Source organism: Haliaeetus albicilla, chromosome 1, assembly GCF_947461875.1.
Source record: "Haliaeetus albicilla chromosome 1, bHalAlb1.1, whole genome shotgun sequence".
NCBI classification, from domain to species: domain Eukaryota; kingdom Metazoa; phylum Chordata; class Aves; order Accipitriformes; family Accipitridae; genus Haliaeetus; species Haliaeetus albicilla.
Window position 1 is genome coordinate 20,066,684 of NC_091483.1, and position 18,645 is coordinate 20,085,328.

Sequence of the window (18,645 nt, forward strand, 5' to 3'; positions counted from 1 at the left end):
CAGAAATAGATTTTTGATTGAAGCATACAGTAAACTCTGCAGTATGACACACTCAGACCAAAAGAGCTTGCATTCAAGTTATCTGCTTACAAGAGATATGGTGCGCAAGGCTTCTACAGATCTGGGTCTCAGTCAACACATAAATGATGATAAATTTGGACTGCACACATTTCTGCGCATTGGAATAATCTATTCGCCATGGAAATGGCACACAGCACCTGTGCACTAACAAAACGAGCAAGTAGAGAGTCATGACCTCTCAGAAAAAGTCAGTTCCCTGCCCAGCACCCTGTCACAGAGGAGTTTGCCACTTGTCAAGAATCAGACAAATCAAAACCCATAACTTGTAGGCAGGCACAAGACACCTCCTCTCAGAGTTAAAAAGTACTTAATTTCTAGAGTAGCCTCCCTCAAACCAAGAACTGTTGTAATGAGACCTTTGCTTTGTGGTGGGTGGGCTAAGTCCCAGACACAAGAAGGCAGTACAGGGCAGGTCTCAGACATCTCTCTCTCTCTCTCTCCCCCTCTCTCCTCCCCAAAGAAGTGATCAAGAAGCAGAAGCCTGGGTGGCTGCAGGGCCAGCCTTGTCTGGTGTATTCAGAAAGTACAGGTGACGGGTGTAAAACAAAAACTTACTTTTCGAACTTGAGTTGAGGTCTCCTTGGCTTGGAGGTACCATTTGGCAAAGAAGGCACTGGGAAAGGATTTGTGACATCCCCTGCAGATCCCTGAAAAAAACACAGAGTGGAGATAAAGCTGGTTAGAGAGAGATGTCTAAATCAATTTCAAAGCTTGGCTTTCCTAAATTTCAAGAGAAAATGTTTATTTGTCCCAGGCATAGTCTATTCTCCAGGCTCTCCAGCTCTTCTTACTTTCTTCCCCAGTACCCCTTTCAATAATGGAAATGGAAACTTGGCATCTTACCTGACTGCTAGCAAGGCTTAATACCATTCAAACTTCTCCCAAGCATGGAGAAATTAAGTAGCAGGTTTCCTTGCACAATGGCTAAAATAGCAGTAAGGCTGCAAGCAGCACATTTTTCATGGCCACTAGCCAAGGCAGAATGGGTAATATCCATTCACACTTATTTCCAGCTTAACCACATGGAAATTGCTGATTCTCCATTACTAACTACATTATCAGGAAAAAGCAAGCAGTTAGAAGCCAGCTAATACAGCATGCACAGTCTGGCTTAACACACACAGACACACACACGACAACATCCTAGATCACACACACACAGCCATGAGTAAACAGCAATATAATTGAATTTTATAACCTCAAAATGCAAAGATCCAGCTGCAAGAATCATCAACAATTTTGTAAGCAAGCTATAAAACCTTATACCTAGGTCACGGTCAAAACTGCAGGTTGCTTGTTTCTTATTTTTAAGCAATCCACTCTTTCTTTTTGTAAACACACTTATTTTTAGACCAATATTGTACTTGCAGTTGCCTACAGTCAGAAACAGTTACTACCATAAACATGATTCTCTTGCCTTTGTTTTTCACATGGTCACCCCTTCTCACTATGTTTCACTGGTAAGATTAAAACAGATGATGGAAAGTCAGCAGAGAAGTTACAACACAGGCTTTTGAGCTAGCAACATAAGGTCACAGGTAGCCATTAAAGGGGTAAAAATGCTTCAAAGAGCTTTCTCTGGTGGCTGGTTTATCTTCCTTCCTTTTTAATATCCTCAGAGCATGTTTCTAAAGAGAATCACACAGCACCCATGGGTTGCAGGAAACATCCTGCCAGTTATAATGGATACCTACTTTGATGCTCTTTGAGAGCTCAGCGTGATTTCTCTCCACTTTCTTGTGCTTGGAGAACAAAGGATCCTTGTGGTTGCTCTTGTTCCTGGCAGTGTTATCCACAGCAGGCAGCTCGCTGCTCTCACTTTTGGGTCTCTTTTGGGCCATCTTGGTTGACTTTGGTGGAGGATGTACAGGAGACATGGGTGGCAGTGGTGGGGGTAGCAGGAGATCTTTCTTCTGGGTTTCAAGTGAAGTTTTTGATACTCTGGAACTGGGAAGCAAATTCAGCAATTGGGATGAATATGGTGTACGTATAAGGTAGGGATTTTTTAAAAACATAGTTACATCATGTGCCAGTTCTGTTTAAATTTCTCTGGAAGTGTGAAATGAGTTGTTAACATAAAGAATCCAACAAAAGCAAAACAAAACTTCAGGGACTTCACTGGCATTAGATAACACATCTTAAGCCGCCAACAACACACAAACAAGTTGGTTTTCAAGTAGGAATAACCTTCAGGACTTGTCATTGGAGTAAATGCTTGCAACCAGAATACGAGGATGTTGCAAAAAAAGGCATCCCTCCCAACACAGCCCCTTTTCACTGAAAGAGGAAGAGAGGCAATCACAGCAACTAAAATCCCTGGCACAAATCGCCCAAAAGGCAAATGAACTGCAGCACTACCTCTCTTTCCCCATTATGGTAGAAGATATCTTCTATGGTCAGAGATACTCACCTAGACACTTGATCCTGTATGTGCTTTGACAGAATTAAACTGAGTCATTCCTTGCCAAGACTCGCCAGCTCAACTAGACAACACTATAAAGTTGATAGGATTCAGGTGATAGACACTTAAAATGCTGTGCTTTTAAATGGCAGAGACTATCACATTTAATAGGATGGTGGTACATCAGATTTCTGATCATTTGAAGTTAGGATTACCAGGGAACTCTGGCAGCTCTAAGCAGCACCAAATAGCTCTAAACCTTGTTTCACTACTGCTCATTTACATCATTTTTATTCAGCTTCTCAGTTTCCAGGAAAACACAGAGCAGTGAATCCCAACTCATGGACTGCAACATCAGAAGAGGAGGAAATTAAGTTAAACCCAGTGAGAAGACTGAAGTGTAACATTGCACATCTTGCTTCATTCTGCTGTGCGTGCAACAGTCCTCTCCCCTCTTCCACAACCCACTTTTCCTGTGGTACAGTCCCTACTCACTGCACACATGCTCCCCAGCTTCACTACCTTGGTACAGCTGACGCTCCAGAGAGGACTGTTTTACGCAGAGCTCAGCAGCATCCCCTGACCTGATCCAGAGCCCTCTCTCCCCAAAAATGCATCCTATTCTTCCCACTCCGAAAGCCAGAACATGGCTAAAAGGGGGGCTCATTTTCACTGAGAAAAAGGGAGGAATGAACCACAGAAGTAATGCCCTTCCATTATTACCACAGCTGAAATATCCCTTCACCCAACTAAATGTTAGCCCTAACGTCTAAGTGCTTTCAGAGTACTTCAATGTTTTCTCTGCAGAAAAGCAGTTTACTCATATTGTCAGGACACAAACCTCAATGCTACATACCAATCCAAGTCAATACCTCAAATTCAAGCCACAATCAAGCAGGAATTGAATGCAGTAGCCCATAACTGACACAGGAGCCTCCCCTCTCAGGAACACTGCCCATTTGAAGACATGCTCTTGGAAGCATTTGCTCTAGCAAAGACCTAGCCAAAATGCTGGCAGTACACTGGTATGCAAATTGTGGGGTAAGTTTCAGCAGATCTACCAGAAACACTGCAAATGCTATAGTGGAATACGTGAGAAATTCCTGGCCATAAAGGCCACCTGAAATTCTAGACAGACCGCAATTCAAAAGGCACACTGGTTGCGTCCCCATTAGGTCACATACAAAAAAGACAAAAACAAGATGATGATTTTAACGGAGAACGCAAATGCTCCCTACCCACCTATACATACAAATCTGTTTTCTGGACTGGGCTTTGCACATTTCACCTCTATGCAAATCTGGGCCAGTCAAAGTGAAAAGCCTACTGGCACTGCGGCATCTTGGTTTGGTTAGAGAAAGGGGGAGCTGCATATCCACGTGCTTCTGCATATCCACCCAGCTCAGCAGCCTCCCATGGCAGCAAGATGAGAAAACAGAGCTCTGCAACATCCATCACATTCACCTCCATGTTCTCAGCTGGGAGAAGATAGGTTCCACCTGGCACAGACACTGCGTGCACCAGCCACTAAGTGCTATTCAAAGTCTGTAACCGATGACAGCAAAAGCAGCTGAGGGAGTAGAGAGTATCAGCATTAACATCTGACTTTTTTCTTTCATCAGGACCTGCCCAATTAAGAAAACAGCAATGATCACCAAGTCAAAATTTATGGACATACAGTTGCATTTACTACAATATCCTTTCCCAAGAGGCTGCCAGAACTTGCTCTGCTGTGGATGTGATTGCTCAATCATGGGAATAAGACTCACGACTTCCGGGCCACACTTTCAGCTATTTCACCTGTTTGCAGCAGGAGCCTGAGCAAGCGACTCAAATTTGTCTGCACCTCAATTTCTCCATGTGCAAAACATGTTCACATCATCTTCTCACCTTACAAAGACTCAGAGCTTTAAATGCATGTGAAGTACTATGAATCTGCTAAAAAGCTTTCTGCTGCTTCCCATGCAGTGAGAGCACGAACTTCCCCAAAACAAGTATGACAGTAGAACCCAGAATGGGGAAGACATGCGCAAAGAAAAAGAAGTTCGTAAGAATCATTGAATGGTTTGGGTTGGAAGGGACCTTTAAAGATCATCTAGTCCAACTCCCTTTTTAAAAGCATTTTAAGGCTAGTTCCATTTCTCATGAAAGCAGAAATAATTGATACTTGAACTCTCAAGTCTTACTCACCTAGAGTCATAGGATAGTTTCGGTTGGAAGGGACCTTTAAAGATCATCTAGTACAACCCCCCTGCAATGAGCAGAGACATTGTCAACCAGATGGCAAGTTCTCTTGCCATCCCCTGAAACACCTAAACCATCGTGCAGAACAAGCATATGCTACTCCCCACAGAACAGCTGCCACCTCCCAGATCACCTGGGCAATTGTCTGCTGAGAGATTACCACCACTGTAGTTTAGAGAAGGGGAAATGACTCCTACATCCCAGCATGCAGGCAATCTACCACACTGTTTGCAACTCAAACAACATATAATTTTTTTGCACAAATTTGTTTCCTGCATCTGGTCTGAAAGACAGCAGTGCAAATGGTTGCCTACCAGCTTAGAAGGAAAAGTAGTACGGGCACAACTGGCAATTAAATTTCTTGCAGCATAAACAGATTCTTTGAGCTACATGTAATATATGGATCAGAGCATGCAGCAACATAAGCTGCAGGATGGACAAGTTTGTGTTTAAAACGAAGTCTTCATTCCCATCTCAACTGTTAGAAATGAGGACAAATGCCACAACATTCAATGCTTTTGCAGCAGTGTAAACCAAGTATAGGAGGATGCTCAGCCACTGAAACGTCAGCTTATGCTTGAATGATTAGAACCATAATCCTCAGCGTTAAGGGAGAGGAAGATAAGTGACACCCAAGTATCACTTCACATCTGCAACAAATAAAAAGGCAAATAAATTACACTCCCATAGCCACATGGTTGGTTCCAGGATGTAAAGACAGATTGCAGCAGATTAAGTTTCAGAAGGCACACTATGTTATAAACAAACTCAGAAGTATAAGGACAGGAGATACAGTTCCTCGCCTTAACCTTTTTAAAAAAAGACTTAGTTTTATGCATGTCTGCCATCCCACCACTGTATACTCACTTCAATTTATTGGAGTCTTTGTTAGCTGAAGACTGCAATGATTTTGTTTCTTTTTCTGATTTCATTTTCTTCCTATCAATCTCCTTCTCCACTTCCCTCTAACAGGAAGAAAAAAAAAAAAAAAAATCACTCACGTTTTGAAAGTTCGTGCAAAGTACAGACCAATACAGCTAAGTTTGATTCTGGTTAAAAAAAGAAAAGGATAAGATATCAGAACTGACAAAGCGTAAACCCAAAGCACAGTGGATATAGATTTCAGGCTCGCTGACAAGTATCCTAAAATGACATTTTACCTACATTTGCTTGGATAGATTAATTATTTTGTAGTGATGGGGATGGAATTGCTAAACCTCTTGTTGCTAATAGTAATCAAAATTAAGGCATCTCCATTGCTGAAAATAAGCATTTCATCTGTTCTGGATGGGCTTTTTTTTCCTACTCAGTATGAATTATACAGAAATGTATTCAGATTCCTCCTGGCAAAGTCATGAACTGCAAGCAATTGTGTTTTGTGATATGCCTTATCAAAGGGAAGGAAAAAAATGCATTCACAGGAGAGTTAGATCACTCCGATTCCTCAGATGTGCAGGGGTTTTTGGTTTTATGAAGAAGAATCTGATACAGCTCAAATTTTAAACAGGCAGTTAAAAATCACTGCCATTGTCCTCCAGAAGAACAGGAACCATTAAGGCAGAGAGGTAATAAATAATACTTTTTAACTGCACTCCATAGGTCTTACAATACAAAGCATGCAAATCATCAGCTCACCTGAATGAAAAACTTTAGAATAATTTGCTACAAGCCAAGAAAACGTAAAAGAAACTGCACTTATCAGTCAGTGTTACCCACAGTGTGCCTGGTGGCAGCCAAAAGCATTCCAGGACTTTCTGTCTCTCTCCCAAGAGTACATGCAGGTTTATGTCACTGTGATGGAGCTCAGTAGGTTGTGCTCAGCAGAGTCGACCTCTGGCAGTGTGCTCAGGGCAAGGCTCCAGCACCTAGATCAAGTTCTTAAACTGTTTCTCAAGTTGAGCTCCACACTGCTGCAAATGATGTCTGACAGCTGTACCTGACCTAGCTGGCTGTTACGAAGCCTGAGCCTCCAAGGACACTGATGCATGCTGACATAATGCAGACAGCAAGGCTCTGAGGTGGAGTTTCCTGCAATCAGACACTCAGACTGCAAGGGAAGACATGTCTAATATCAAATAGCTCCTCTTTTGGGTCTTTGAGATAACAGGAGAAGCAACAGATTTACTGCCTGTTTACCCTCTTCCACTGCTCTGCAAGAGGGGGACTTGCTGGGGTCTCTCAGGTTTCTTCACCCTTTCCCTGCTCTTCTGAATTCTCCCCCACAACTATGGGAAGTTCAGAAAATGACAAGACTAAATGAAACCGACACGGGAACCAAGGTTGTTCACCCACACGTGCTAAGCCACCTGCTCTGTGAGGAGGACCAAGAAGGTATACAGGCACTGAAATATCCACAGTGAATACCCATTCACCACAAGGCCTGCAACCAACTCTGTGCAGCTGAACCAGCTGGCTAGAAGCATATTCACAGCCCCCTTTGGGACTTAGGTTTCCAAAAAACACTTGTGAGCAACTACCATCTCAGTTAAATAAAGGGCTGTCTTTTAATTCAAAGCAAAGCAACTATTGTAGCTGAAGGACTCTGGACACATGCATCTTTTAAGCACTAGCATCGCTGCTAGCACCTCAGCAGCTCTAGGGGAAACCAAAGAAGTTTTCTACATATTTATCCAACCGCTGAGATCCAAAGCAGGGTTTAGTGACAGTTGTTACTATCGGTGAACGTGGTTCAGTTAAAAGTCTGCATTTATGGAAAATCAAAAACATGGGGCTGCTGCCATCATCCCTAGTAATAACACAATTCACAGCTGCAGAATTTGTTCCTCTTTGTGTAAGCAAGCCATCACAACTGTTTCATGGAAATAAATGACTCCACACAGGAAAAGACTACACTACGCAGACTAAGGTTGCATGGCTAAAGGCAGCAGAAGGTCCACACACAGACAAAACCAAAAACCACAGACAGGGCAGCCTGTGTCAGTTCTCCCCACAAAGTGCAGGCAAGGTGCTCTCCCACAACAGACTTTAAATGGATAGTGTAGATGACTGCACAGTCTGGGAGGTGCTTCAGATACCATGCTGCATTTAAAGGGGTTGCAGGGGGAGGGGGCACCACAGCCCTACAAAGCTCTGCTTGGGTTGAAAGCCAGGGAAACCCACAAATGCTACCAGGGGGCTGGCCAACCACATGCTGACACAGCCTGCTGCTGAAAGCTCCTCCAATATAGGAGGGCTGGGGTTTTGTTGTCTGAGAAAACTAGTATTTCAAGAAAATACAGCAAAAAATGTTTTAAAATACCAAAGCGTTTGTTAGCTCACGGGGCTTTTCATTTGCTCAGCAGGGCATTTGTGACCAACAAGAAACATCTGTGAACGGTTTTGATACACATTCCCTTTAGAAGTTTGATAACACCTTTACAGGAGGAACGCAAGGGATCTACTCGCAACTTATGAGCAGAAATGAACTCTCCACATGGGTTTTTCAAACACCACCTTGGTCCTTGTACAAACCCACCTCCACCTCTTACCTTCCTCTTTTGAAGGGACTTGTCAAGAGTATCCGTGATCTTCCTCTCCAAGTCCTGCTTCCTTGCACCAGGGGGTTCCTTGGCTTCTGCTCTCTTCTGGTGACTGCCTTTCCCAGGGGGCTGGGGGACTCTTGACAGGAGAGGGAGATCTATTTTCACCATGAGGGACTGAGGGGCAGGGGAGTCCCTCACTGGCGAGAGCAACTTCTTCCCCCTGATAGGCAAGGGAAGTTTCTCCTTGTGAAAATCCTCTCTGGCCACGATGGCAGGCCTGTGGCCGCTAGTCCTGGTGGGGGTTGTGCCCTGGCCTTGAGGAAGGGGACTGAGAGCGAGATGCTCCTGGACACTGCCAAGCAAAACATCTCTCATGATCTTGGGGTCCAAGAAGGGTTTGGCATTGGCCTGGTGGGAGCTCTTGTGCTTTCTGTTCTCATGGGGCTCTTGCAGTGCCGGGTTCAGGTCTTTTCTGTCACTGGATTTTGGCTTCCCTTTCGTTTTGACTTTTGGCTTGTCTCTGGAAGACTGGTCTCTGACCTCAAAAGGACCAGGGTCACTCTCCACCTTCAGGCCTCCCTTGGGCCCCTCGTGGACAAGGCCCTTGCTGGGCCCTTTGATGCCCACAGTCTGCCTGGGTGAGGGCCCCTCGGCCCGCACAGGAGACTTCTGGCAGTTGCGTTTGGTCAGAAGATGAGCGTCCTGAGGAGCCCTGGCCGCTCGGCCAGAGCTCTTGTGATGAGGCTCCCTCGGCTCGGCACGCTGGTGGGAGGAATTGCTGCTGACAGCCTGCCCCTGCTCCTTGCCCTCTTCACATCCATCCCCATGGGCAATTTCGCTGAGACTCTCTGTTGGCACTGCTGGTGGGTTCACCTTGGTTAGCCAGTTGTCAAGCTGCCACTTATTAGAAGTCGGTGGGTCAGGCTGCACACAAAAAGAGAAAGGAAGGATGCAAGACTGATGCCTTTATGGGCTATTTTCATCCTAGCATGGCTTACCAGAGCCCGGTAAAATTTCCCCTTAATGTTAAAAGAGCTTGAAAGTGAAAGACCATGTGTCAGTGGCGATGCTTTAGCACGTGCACATCGACAATTCAGAAACACAGACCTCATTTTCGCACAGGATCAGTCAAATGTATTGCACAGCACTCCTGGATCTCTGCTAGCCTTACCTGTTGCTCAGCAAGAGACCAGTCTACATGAAAGCTTCATCTTGGTTTGCCACTCACCAACATTGTTGTGCAATCAGACAACATATAAAAAAAGCAGCAGTTGTAAAAATGGATTAGGTACTGTCCTCGCAACACTTTTTGAAAGTTATGTGCACACAGCACTACTTTCAAAACAGATGAGCAGCTGTGCCAGCTAACACATCTCATTGAAGTCTGACAGGTAGGCTGTCAGGCTCCTGTGGTTTAACCAAAAGAAAAACATTTACCAAAATAAACTGTATGGCTAGCATGTCAAGTCTGGCCTCTTCTGAGTCCTCTGCCTACACAACCCAACACTCGCTTCCCTCTGGGTCAAGCAAGGCATGAGCAACAACTGAAGTCTGAAGGCCCCTGGCATCATGGTCAAATAACATAATGTGGTTGCTGCAAGCTCTGCCTAATCTAACAGCAGTCTGACAAATTACGAGAAAAGCAAACCCAACTAATGCTAAAAGACACAACAGAAGCTGCAAATCTGGGGCATTATTCTCTGGGGCCCATTCTGAAAATACCATGTATGTGTCAACACCACTCAAATGGGTAACTCATTATCTGGGCACCATCAGAGCACAGCTAAACTCCCACCCTCACTGATTCTCCCCAGTTACAACTCTCACTTCTGAGAAGAGCCACAACCCTTCCCCAAAAAAATAAAGCCCAGTATGTGAAATGTTTTCCAAGACTAATGAATCCCTTCTGCCATGATTTTCTTCTCTATCCAGACTCAACTCACTGTAGAACAGGCAGATAAATAAGACATGTCTTCAACTGTGTTTAAGTCAGTCAATCTAGAATCCTGGTTTAAAAAACAGTGCTTGGTTTTATCATGAGTTTGGAAGTAAAATTAAACCACAAATTCCATTAGACTTTTCAGATAACACAAATCTGCTTTATTTTCATCAGAATTTTAACTTACTAGCCACTGAAGAGCATTTTTTTTGGTCAAACACTGTAAAAACATGGCTAAAAGACTTAGTAAACTTTGGTTTATAATGTAGGTAGCTATCAGACAGTGGCATACTCTGATCCTTTTCTAGCACTTCTACCATTGGTTATCTTGTTTGTGAGCTACGCCATCATACAGGTTTTCATTAGGTTTCCAAAACCAAAGAATAGTAAGAGACTTTTTAAAAAAAAAAAAAAATAAAGGACCTACTGCCTATAGGTCTTAAAGTCTGTGCTTTCCATGTGAAGAACTGACTGTAAACAAATGGGCCATGTGCACTAACGTACTCCTTGAGCACCATGGATGAATAGTTTGCTGAATAAAAAAGGATAAAATGGTCAATGGCAAATAGTTAGGACTTCACTAGAGTGAGAAGGTTCTTACAATCTAGTATTTTCAGGACAAACCAGGCAGGATTTGGTAAAAGAGGAGAAGTATAACATCTGTCCTTCCAAAGACACCCACATTGCAGAGGGCAAAGTCTGTAACTGAACTGCTAGAGGGTGAAGTGTATTAGATGTGAGATGAAAAGATACACCTTCTCAAAGCTTGTTTTCTGCACATAAAATTCTCCCTGTTCACATGCTTCTAAGGTAAAAGAAAGGAAAACTAGGGCTGGAGGAGGCGGGGGGGGGGGGGGGGAATAAATTACACGGTTTCTGTGCTTTGTGAGAGTACCTCAAAACTGTCAGCAGATTGGTTTACATCAGCTGTGGTCCACAGGATATAACTATATACTTCCCACTGGCCCAAGAATGTTTTGCAAGCTGGAGGAACTGTTTGAAACCATGGGACATGAGCACTTCTGCAGCAGATTTTCAAAAAATGCATGGTCTCAATTATGAAACTTTAAGGCGCTAAGTTCCGGTTGTCTGCTTTTCCCAATAAAAGCCTCAGAAATGCCAGTGCAGCACTATCTGAGCCAAATTCAACAGAAGCAAGTCTAAGCACATTCCAGCCCTTCCTGCAGGTCTGATCACTTCAGCTGTGATCTGGGAGAAGCTGAATCTGTAACTCACACACAGGAGCTGCAGGGAGGCAGTGGCTCCTCTTAATGTATCAGGAAACTGGTCTCACCCCGAAGCAGCCCATAGCCTTGGCACCCAGGAAAGCTGCACGGGCAGACATGGGCCCCAAACACCCCAGACAAGCTGTGCTTCTCATCTGCACCTTGCTTGTGTCTCACCCGTGAAGGCACTAATTCCTCCAGGAGTGCTAGACAATGATGCCAAAGGAGGAGGGGGGAACACTTCAAGGTTAGGCACGTAGAAGTCTAATTATGCTGTTGCTAAGGGTTATTTAATTGACAAACTCCAGAAGGGAAACAAAGGGCAAGATAAGTCTGATGATGCAGCAAAGATGTCAAGGGGACACCTGAACAATGACAGTATTTCAGGTCTCCTGTCCTGAATGCATTCAGACAGCAGAGAGTCTAAGGCAAGAGGCTGCATTAAGCAGCCTCTACATTTTATTTGCATTCACCTCAGGTGCTGACGCTCTCGGAGGGTCGTTTGCTTCACTGTCACTCGAGTTGCTCTCCGTCTCTGAGTCTGAAGAGCTGTCTGAGTCACTGGTGCTCCCTGACTCCGGGCTGCTGGAATGTGCTGATGCCACACTCTTGGGCTGGGACTGTAGGGCACTGCAAGGCCACCATGAGATAAAATTAGAAAGCAGCATGGGTGAAGGTTACTTACTTATTATATTGACATGGCAGGATTCAAAAATAAAACTGAAACCCTGTGTTTTGGCACTGAGAAGGGAGGGGAGAAGGCCAAAGGAATACATTGCCATAGTCAAAAGATAAAGCACTGGAATAAAAAACCTCTGGAAATAATAAAACCTTCAACTCCAACCCAGTCGGACAAATACATAAGCAGGACATCACTGCTACAGTATGAAGCTGCATTTAGCCAACCAAAGTTTAAAAAATAACCAAAATTGACGAGTGTTTTTCTGAAAGCCCCAACCCTCAATGGAAAAATTTCCAATAAAGGCTAACAAAACAGAAACATACATTCCAGGATGGTTTCTCTTTTTTGTGTTCTCCCCCTTAAGTTTTCACTTCTTCATCTGTGTTACTTGGTCAAGGTGCTGTAACTGTTCCATTAACGGTCATGTCAAGCAGTAGCATTTTTTGCAACACCCTCCCCTACTCAAAAGTGTTTTCCTCTAGCACTGACAATGGGAGTGGATGGAACCGAGGGAGAACCGTGACTTTTACGCACACCTTCTTTTTGTTTTGAAATGGGCTTACAAAACGTTGATTTTTTTTTTTGCTTTGAAAACTGTTTCCCACATTAGTATCAACACATTTGTATGATCTGGAGGCAAGCTCCTTGCTTATCCAGACTGATACTGTGAGAACACTCTATTTCAAGAGCTTGCAGAGACACAGATCACACCAAGAACTGACGTGCCCTTCTGCCAGTCTGACTTTGTAGACCATTACCCTGTGCTTGAAGAATATAGATATCAAGCCAAAAACATATGTCAGTGCTCTCCTATAGGAAAAATTCTGGGCTTCTCCATCTTTCTTCCTCTAATGCTGGCGTGTGGCTGTTCAGTCTACCTTGAATACTGCTTCTGACTAACAACACATGGCAGGAACTGCTTACAGTCAGCTGCCTTATCAGTAGGAGCTGAAATAGCCTCCATGAGCCTACCTAACCCTTTTCTGTTCTTCACCCACTTGGCTTTTTTGGGCTTCCTTCTAAACTAAAACTGGACTCATACCTCACTCGTCACTACTACAACTGAAAATCCCATTAGCTCCAGTGTGATCTACGTATACACTGGTGGAGAGGAAGAGGAGAAAAGAAGGGAACAGTTGGGGAAATCAATTCTGGTTCATAGGCAAAATCCAGCATGTCTGGATTATTACTTTCTAATCGGAGCTTTCCGTAAAACTCCACACAACTAAAGGCGATTTTCAACAGCAGCTTCAGGCAGCTAGAAACCAACACCTGTATCTACAAGAGAAACCAGGAACCCTTACCCATCTACCCCATTAGTTTTGGTTTTCCTCCTTATTTGATCTAGCTAGTAGTTTGGGAACAAACCTGTACCTTGGAGGAGCAAGTGAAGAAGGTGGCTTTTCAACAACCTGTTTTGTTCACAAAAACAAAGAGGAGAGGGGGAGGAAAGGTTAGCTTAAGGAACTCGGAACAACACAACAAGTTGTGATGATTTAAAGGGAAGTCTGTGTGCCTAGTGTATAAAACATCTAAAACTGACTTGGTCGTCACCACTCTCTTCACTATCACTGAGCTGCAGGTCGTCCTGGAGCATTCTGAAAGACAACCAGAAGACAAATATCAGCCAAGGCAGACATATTTTCAAGCAGCAGACACTGAAAAAGACTTAGTTTGCACTTGCCAAAACAAACAAACCTCCCACATCCTTTTTGAACATTTAGCATGCTCAATCTGCTAAACTTTGTCATTACCTGAATGAATGATAAAATGATAACACACAACCTAGGGATTTAACTGTGCTTTCCAACTGATCTCAGGACACTTTGCAATGGAGGTCAGTATCCTTGGCTGCCATCTACAGACAACAAAGACAAAGTTCTGTGAGGGGAATTCTCAACGAAGGTTACCTAGCACACTAACACAGCCAACAAAGGTTACCTAGCACACTAACACAGCAGGGTGGGGTGGAAGAAGTCTGATCCTTGTACAGCAAGAGACTAGCATGCTATTAGACTGCACTGGCTCCCCAAGGGGCAGAAAGCATCAACTTTGCACCAGAAGCTGTGCATGTTCACTCTCTCTGCAAATATTTCTTCTGCCACAGGGGTTCTTTTTTTGCTGCTGAGGTCTCCTACACAAGACGTAAGCAAATGCCAAGGTCAAGCCTATCTCCTATTTCTTCTCTACACAATGAAATTCATGCTCCTGCACATCTCAGCAGTAACCGTAACATTGAGCAGTTCAGATACTTAAAGCAGTTTACAAGTGGGGAGGCATGAACTCTGTTTTACTGTTGCTAGAGTAGAAAGCAGGCTGCCTGCAAATGTTTCCAAAAGCATAATTTAGTCCTCTGCCTGCAGATGGCAACTACTGCTGGCAATTTCAATGTATTACCGAGGTCCTCAAAAGGCTGGAAGGGAAGGATTTATGGGGAGGGACGCGAAGTTCTCCCAAATTGCTATCCCCCTCTTTGGCAATGATGCAGGCATCCCAAAAGGAGTTGGAAAACAGACAGGCAAAACTCTTGCTATTCAAAAGTATAGTGGTTTAAATCTTGAAACTAGCTGGAGACCGACTACTCAATGCAAAGAGAATTACACAAGCGTCATTCCAAAAATGGGATAAAAAGCTTGGGAACTGAGACAGGGGTTTTAATCAATCAGGTCAAAATTCTGTTTATTTCAACCTCATTTCAAACTAAGGGCTCTCTGTGAGAAATTTTTCTCATGCCCAAATAAGAAAAATAAGCTGTAACACATTTTAAAGCAAGAAAACAAATACGAAATATCCCCAGTGAACCACATCACCTTGGAAAAGTGAGGAGAGAGTTAGTGTTCTGATGCTTGTTAGGAAAAGGAAAACTGCATAAACTTTCACACTCTTTCAAGCGTTCATGTCAAATTATGAACAAAGCAAAAAAGATTTACGGCTCTGTGGGTCACCTCTAATGACTCTGAGCAGTTTGCTTTTATGATTCTGTGACAACAGAGGAGTAAAAACCTTGAATAAAAAAGTGATTCCCTTATTTAAACACTATCCCCACCAACTAGACAAATTATTTTACACTCATACCAAAGCAACTGACATGCACGGAGATACTTTCATTGAAATAGGACCATGTTCACTGCCGAAGGTGGCCACCATCTTGCAACGAACAACAATTTCACAAACCAGAAGTGAGAAATCTGCTCTTGTCCATGGAGCAGGACAACATGAAGAAACCTCAAAGGTCTCCTCTGTCTACCAGTACAGAGCCAATACCTCCTGCACAGGTGACGTCTCCTGCAAAGGTACTGACCCCACAGTCCCTGAGTACCTCTCACTGATGCAGAAGAGGTTCTCAGTGCACAAGGGCTCTGCCAGATTACACTTGTGAAGACGTACATGCTTTCTTTGTTCAGGCATTTTGACTTTGCCATTCCCCTGTGACTACCCTCCTCCATCTCTCAGTTTCTACTGCCTCATTTCCTTACACACCTTCTTGATGGAAATCACCTCCTTCCTCTTCTTTTAGAGTAAACACTGAAGGGAAGCGCTATGAGACACCACCTTGGAAAACGAGGCCCCTGAATTTCCTACAGAAGGCAAATGGCACACAGTCTGCAGCAATCCTGCACACACCAACTTCACATGTGGGCTACAGCTGAAGCTCACTGCCAGTCCACCAAGACACAAAAAGGAAAAAAGAATAGCAGCAACAACACAGCCACTTTCCACACTTCTGGGCAGTTTGGCCAAATGTCTACTGGCATCTCAATGAATTCTTTTTATTCTTTTTCCAACCTGTTAGGGGAAGTAGTCCTTCAAAGGTGATAATGAACAAACTTCCAGGGATGCTAAGAAGTTCTGAAAGTGTTTTCGTTTTGTTTTGTTTTGCTTTAGGAATTGTGGACTACAGATGTATTTCCTTTAGCAGTAAGAGGATAATGCAAGGAAATATTACCTAGATCTTCTTTTAAATCTGATTTAACTGTTTGTAATAAAAAGGACTGCCTTTTTCACCTAAGCTGCTAGTAAATAAAATGCATCAGCATAAAAGAACATTGCAAGTCCTTAAGTTCAATTTAGGACCAAGGAAGAACAGTAAAACTTTAAATGAGTCTTAAATGAGTCATACTTCTGCAAGGATAGACAAAGCCAGTTTCCCCAAAACAAGGTTTCAACAAGTTGTTAAGTAGCCTAGTTAAAGAAAATAAATCTGCTTTAATATTTTTACAGCTTTAATTAGCTCAGGAGTTAATAGATGCCAAGTTTTCATTTGCAGGACCTGTTCATTTGCAGCTTATATACACACCATCAATCTCCCTGTAAAGCTATGTAAAAACAGCTCTTTTAGCAAGAGAAGCAGCACTAAAATTAATATTGCTTGCCAAACAACCCCACTGAAAGCACAGGCTGGTCCCTCTCCACCAGCCGGGTTAAAGATGCATCACCAAGAATGAGCTTGGCATCTCCCCTTTTAAAAGAAGGGCTACTTCCATTCCAGCACAGCCAGGTGCTAACTTCAGGGCTATATTCAAGAATGAAAGCCATCTGGGAAACCCTTGCATGCTCTGTAAAGCTGAATGCTTAATTTGGGCACACAGATGCACTGGGATTTCAACTTCTAATTAAACGGCACAAACGCTGTTTGTTTTCAGCCAGCTACACTCTGTAACACGAGCTACTCTAGGCAGCTGAATTTTCAGGCACATGAGCTTTGAACAGCAAAGAAAGCAAGCCCTGTTGTGCAAATGAAAACAAAAACAAAAAAGAAGGGATGCATCAGTTCAAGGGAAAGATGTAGAGGAAGTCCTTGGGCAAATCTTGCTTGACTCCATTTTGGACATAAAACTAAGCCACGCTGTTCCTCCGGCTTCAACTGCCTTCATCTATTGTGAGCACACATGTCCCTAGTAGAGATGACCGCTGACTCTGAAGTGCCCGCACGGACACTGAACAGAGAGGGGGTGTTGGCTAAGGACAGAGCCACGTACCATGCCAAATTTACAATTCTGGACCTTTGGGCTAAGAAAGGAGTATTTTCAGATTCTTATCTACAGTAAAAGTCTCTTATCTCTCTGTCGCCTGGAAAACTGACTAAAGTGCTAGAGGGATTTTTACAAGCAGCTGAGAAGAGTTGAAATAAACATGATGGTTGTAGGGTATCTGAGGAGGAAGGCAGAGCCTGGAGCAGTTGAAACTAGTATTTTTAATAGTGCAATGAAAATTTCCAGAAATTGTTCAGGAGGAGCAAGCTGGGGTGGAAGAAGTTGGAAAAAAAATTAAGAATGGATTTAGGGAGTAGTTGACTGCTCAGCAAGACACTATCTCACTCTCCCAGCCAGCGAGGGCTCCTCTGCATGATGCTGGAACAGTATGGAAAGAGTTGTTCTACAGATCTTACAGAGCTTGAGTGCAAAATTCTACGGTCTCAACCAAGATGGAGAGATGCTCTTCCTCTTACTTGTGACTAGCCCAGATTTGTGGTTTTTTTTTAACTATATTGTTCAGGATAACGAAAAGGAAAACAAGCGGAGCAAGCTTTGTAGTCTGTAGTTTGCAGCCTTCCATGGAACAATATATCATGGAGTAACATGAGATCTTTATATATCACATGAACTGATAGGCGTTTAATGGTTCCACAATTGCCTTGCACACGCACCCCTTAGCCTTCCAGGCATGGAAAGATTTCTGTTTGTTACTTGGGACTCAGAACCTATCAATGCTGCCATCTGGCCAGTTTAACACTGAAAGACTAATGTCAGCTCAGACAAAACTACTTTCAAGCAATTTCTGTAATTAACCTAATTGATAGATAGCCACTTTCACCTACAAGGACAGTACCAAGTTATTTTATCCACCAACTTAAAATTTTCTATTGGAATGATTCATTTATTAGTTGATACTCCTTCCTAGCCTTGTAAAACTTTAGTAGTGACGCTGGATAAACATCTTACACCGAGACTCAAATTCTAAGATGCTTTCTTCTGAGACAAAACATAACATGACAGGGAAAAGAAGAAATATATAAAGAAAAGTAGAAATATATACTATTAAAAAACGCTACTGAAATTTCATCTTCACCCCACTTCGCAACTAGTTAACATTATTAGAATATAATTGAGGTTTCTAGAAAGTCCACATGAAAGGTTTTTGTTTGTTTGTTTGTTTTTAAATAAAAATAAAATTAAGACAACACTTTTTAGAAAACTTTTCCTTGGGCAACTGCAGAAAGTTACACCCCATGATTGCTTTAAAGTGTCACCCCTAGTTTTCACAGTTTTCATAGCTGTAGCTTTACTAGGCCTCACAGGCTTTCAAAACGATATGCAGAATAGATCAGATTCAGTTTGTATCCCTTATAATTTATGTCAGTTGAATGCATTGCTAGCAGTTTGAATAGCACTAAGTGTGACAAGATGTTAAGTAGCCACAGATTAAAAGACCAAACAAGCTTCAATCATGTACATAATAGTTGGGGGGTTTTTCTTCAGTTTTGTTTTAACACTGTCATTATAATCATGAAACAGCAATGTTTCTGTTGGTGAAAATTCCCTGCATTGCAATTTTCTGAGAAAAATCAGACTGATAAAACCATCATGTTC

At 43.1% G+C, this 18,645-nt stretch overlaps 1 protein-coding gene across 5 annotated transcripts in view; it reads right to left on the reverse strand.

Moving 5' to 3' along the window:
* The window catches only part of AFF1 (ALF transcription elongation factor 1), a 121,276-nt gene that overhangs the window by 11,507 nt on the left and 91,124 nt on the right, over positions 1–18,645 (reverse strand). For 4 of the 5 annotated variants that reach the window (XM_069781224.1, XM_069781233.1, XM_069781217.1 and 1 more), the window contains 7 exons: positions 13,599–13,653; positions 13,424–13,467; positions 11,847–12,003; positions 8,215–9,132; positions 5,594–5,691; positions 1,776–2,022; positions 637–728 (listed from right to left, as the gene is read on the reverse strand). In XM_069781224.1, coding sequence (XP_069637325.1) covers positions 637–728; positions 1,776–2,022; positions 5,594–5,691; positions 8,215–9,132; positions 11,847–12,003; positions 13,424–13,467; positions 13,599–13,653 — 1,611 coding nt within the window. The remainder of the gene's footprint in view (positions 1–636; positions 729–1,775; positions 2,023–5,593; positions 5,692–8,214; positions 9,133–11,846; positions 12,004–13,423; positions 13,468–13,598; positions 13,654–18,645) is intronic. The other variant, XM_069781208.1, reaches the window with a different exon arrangement.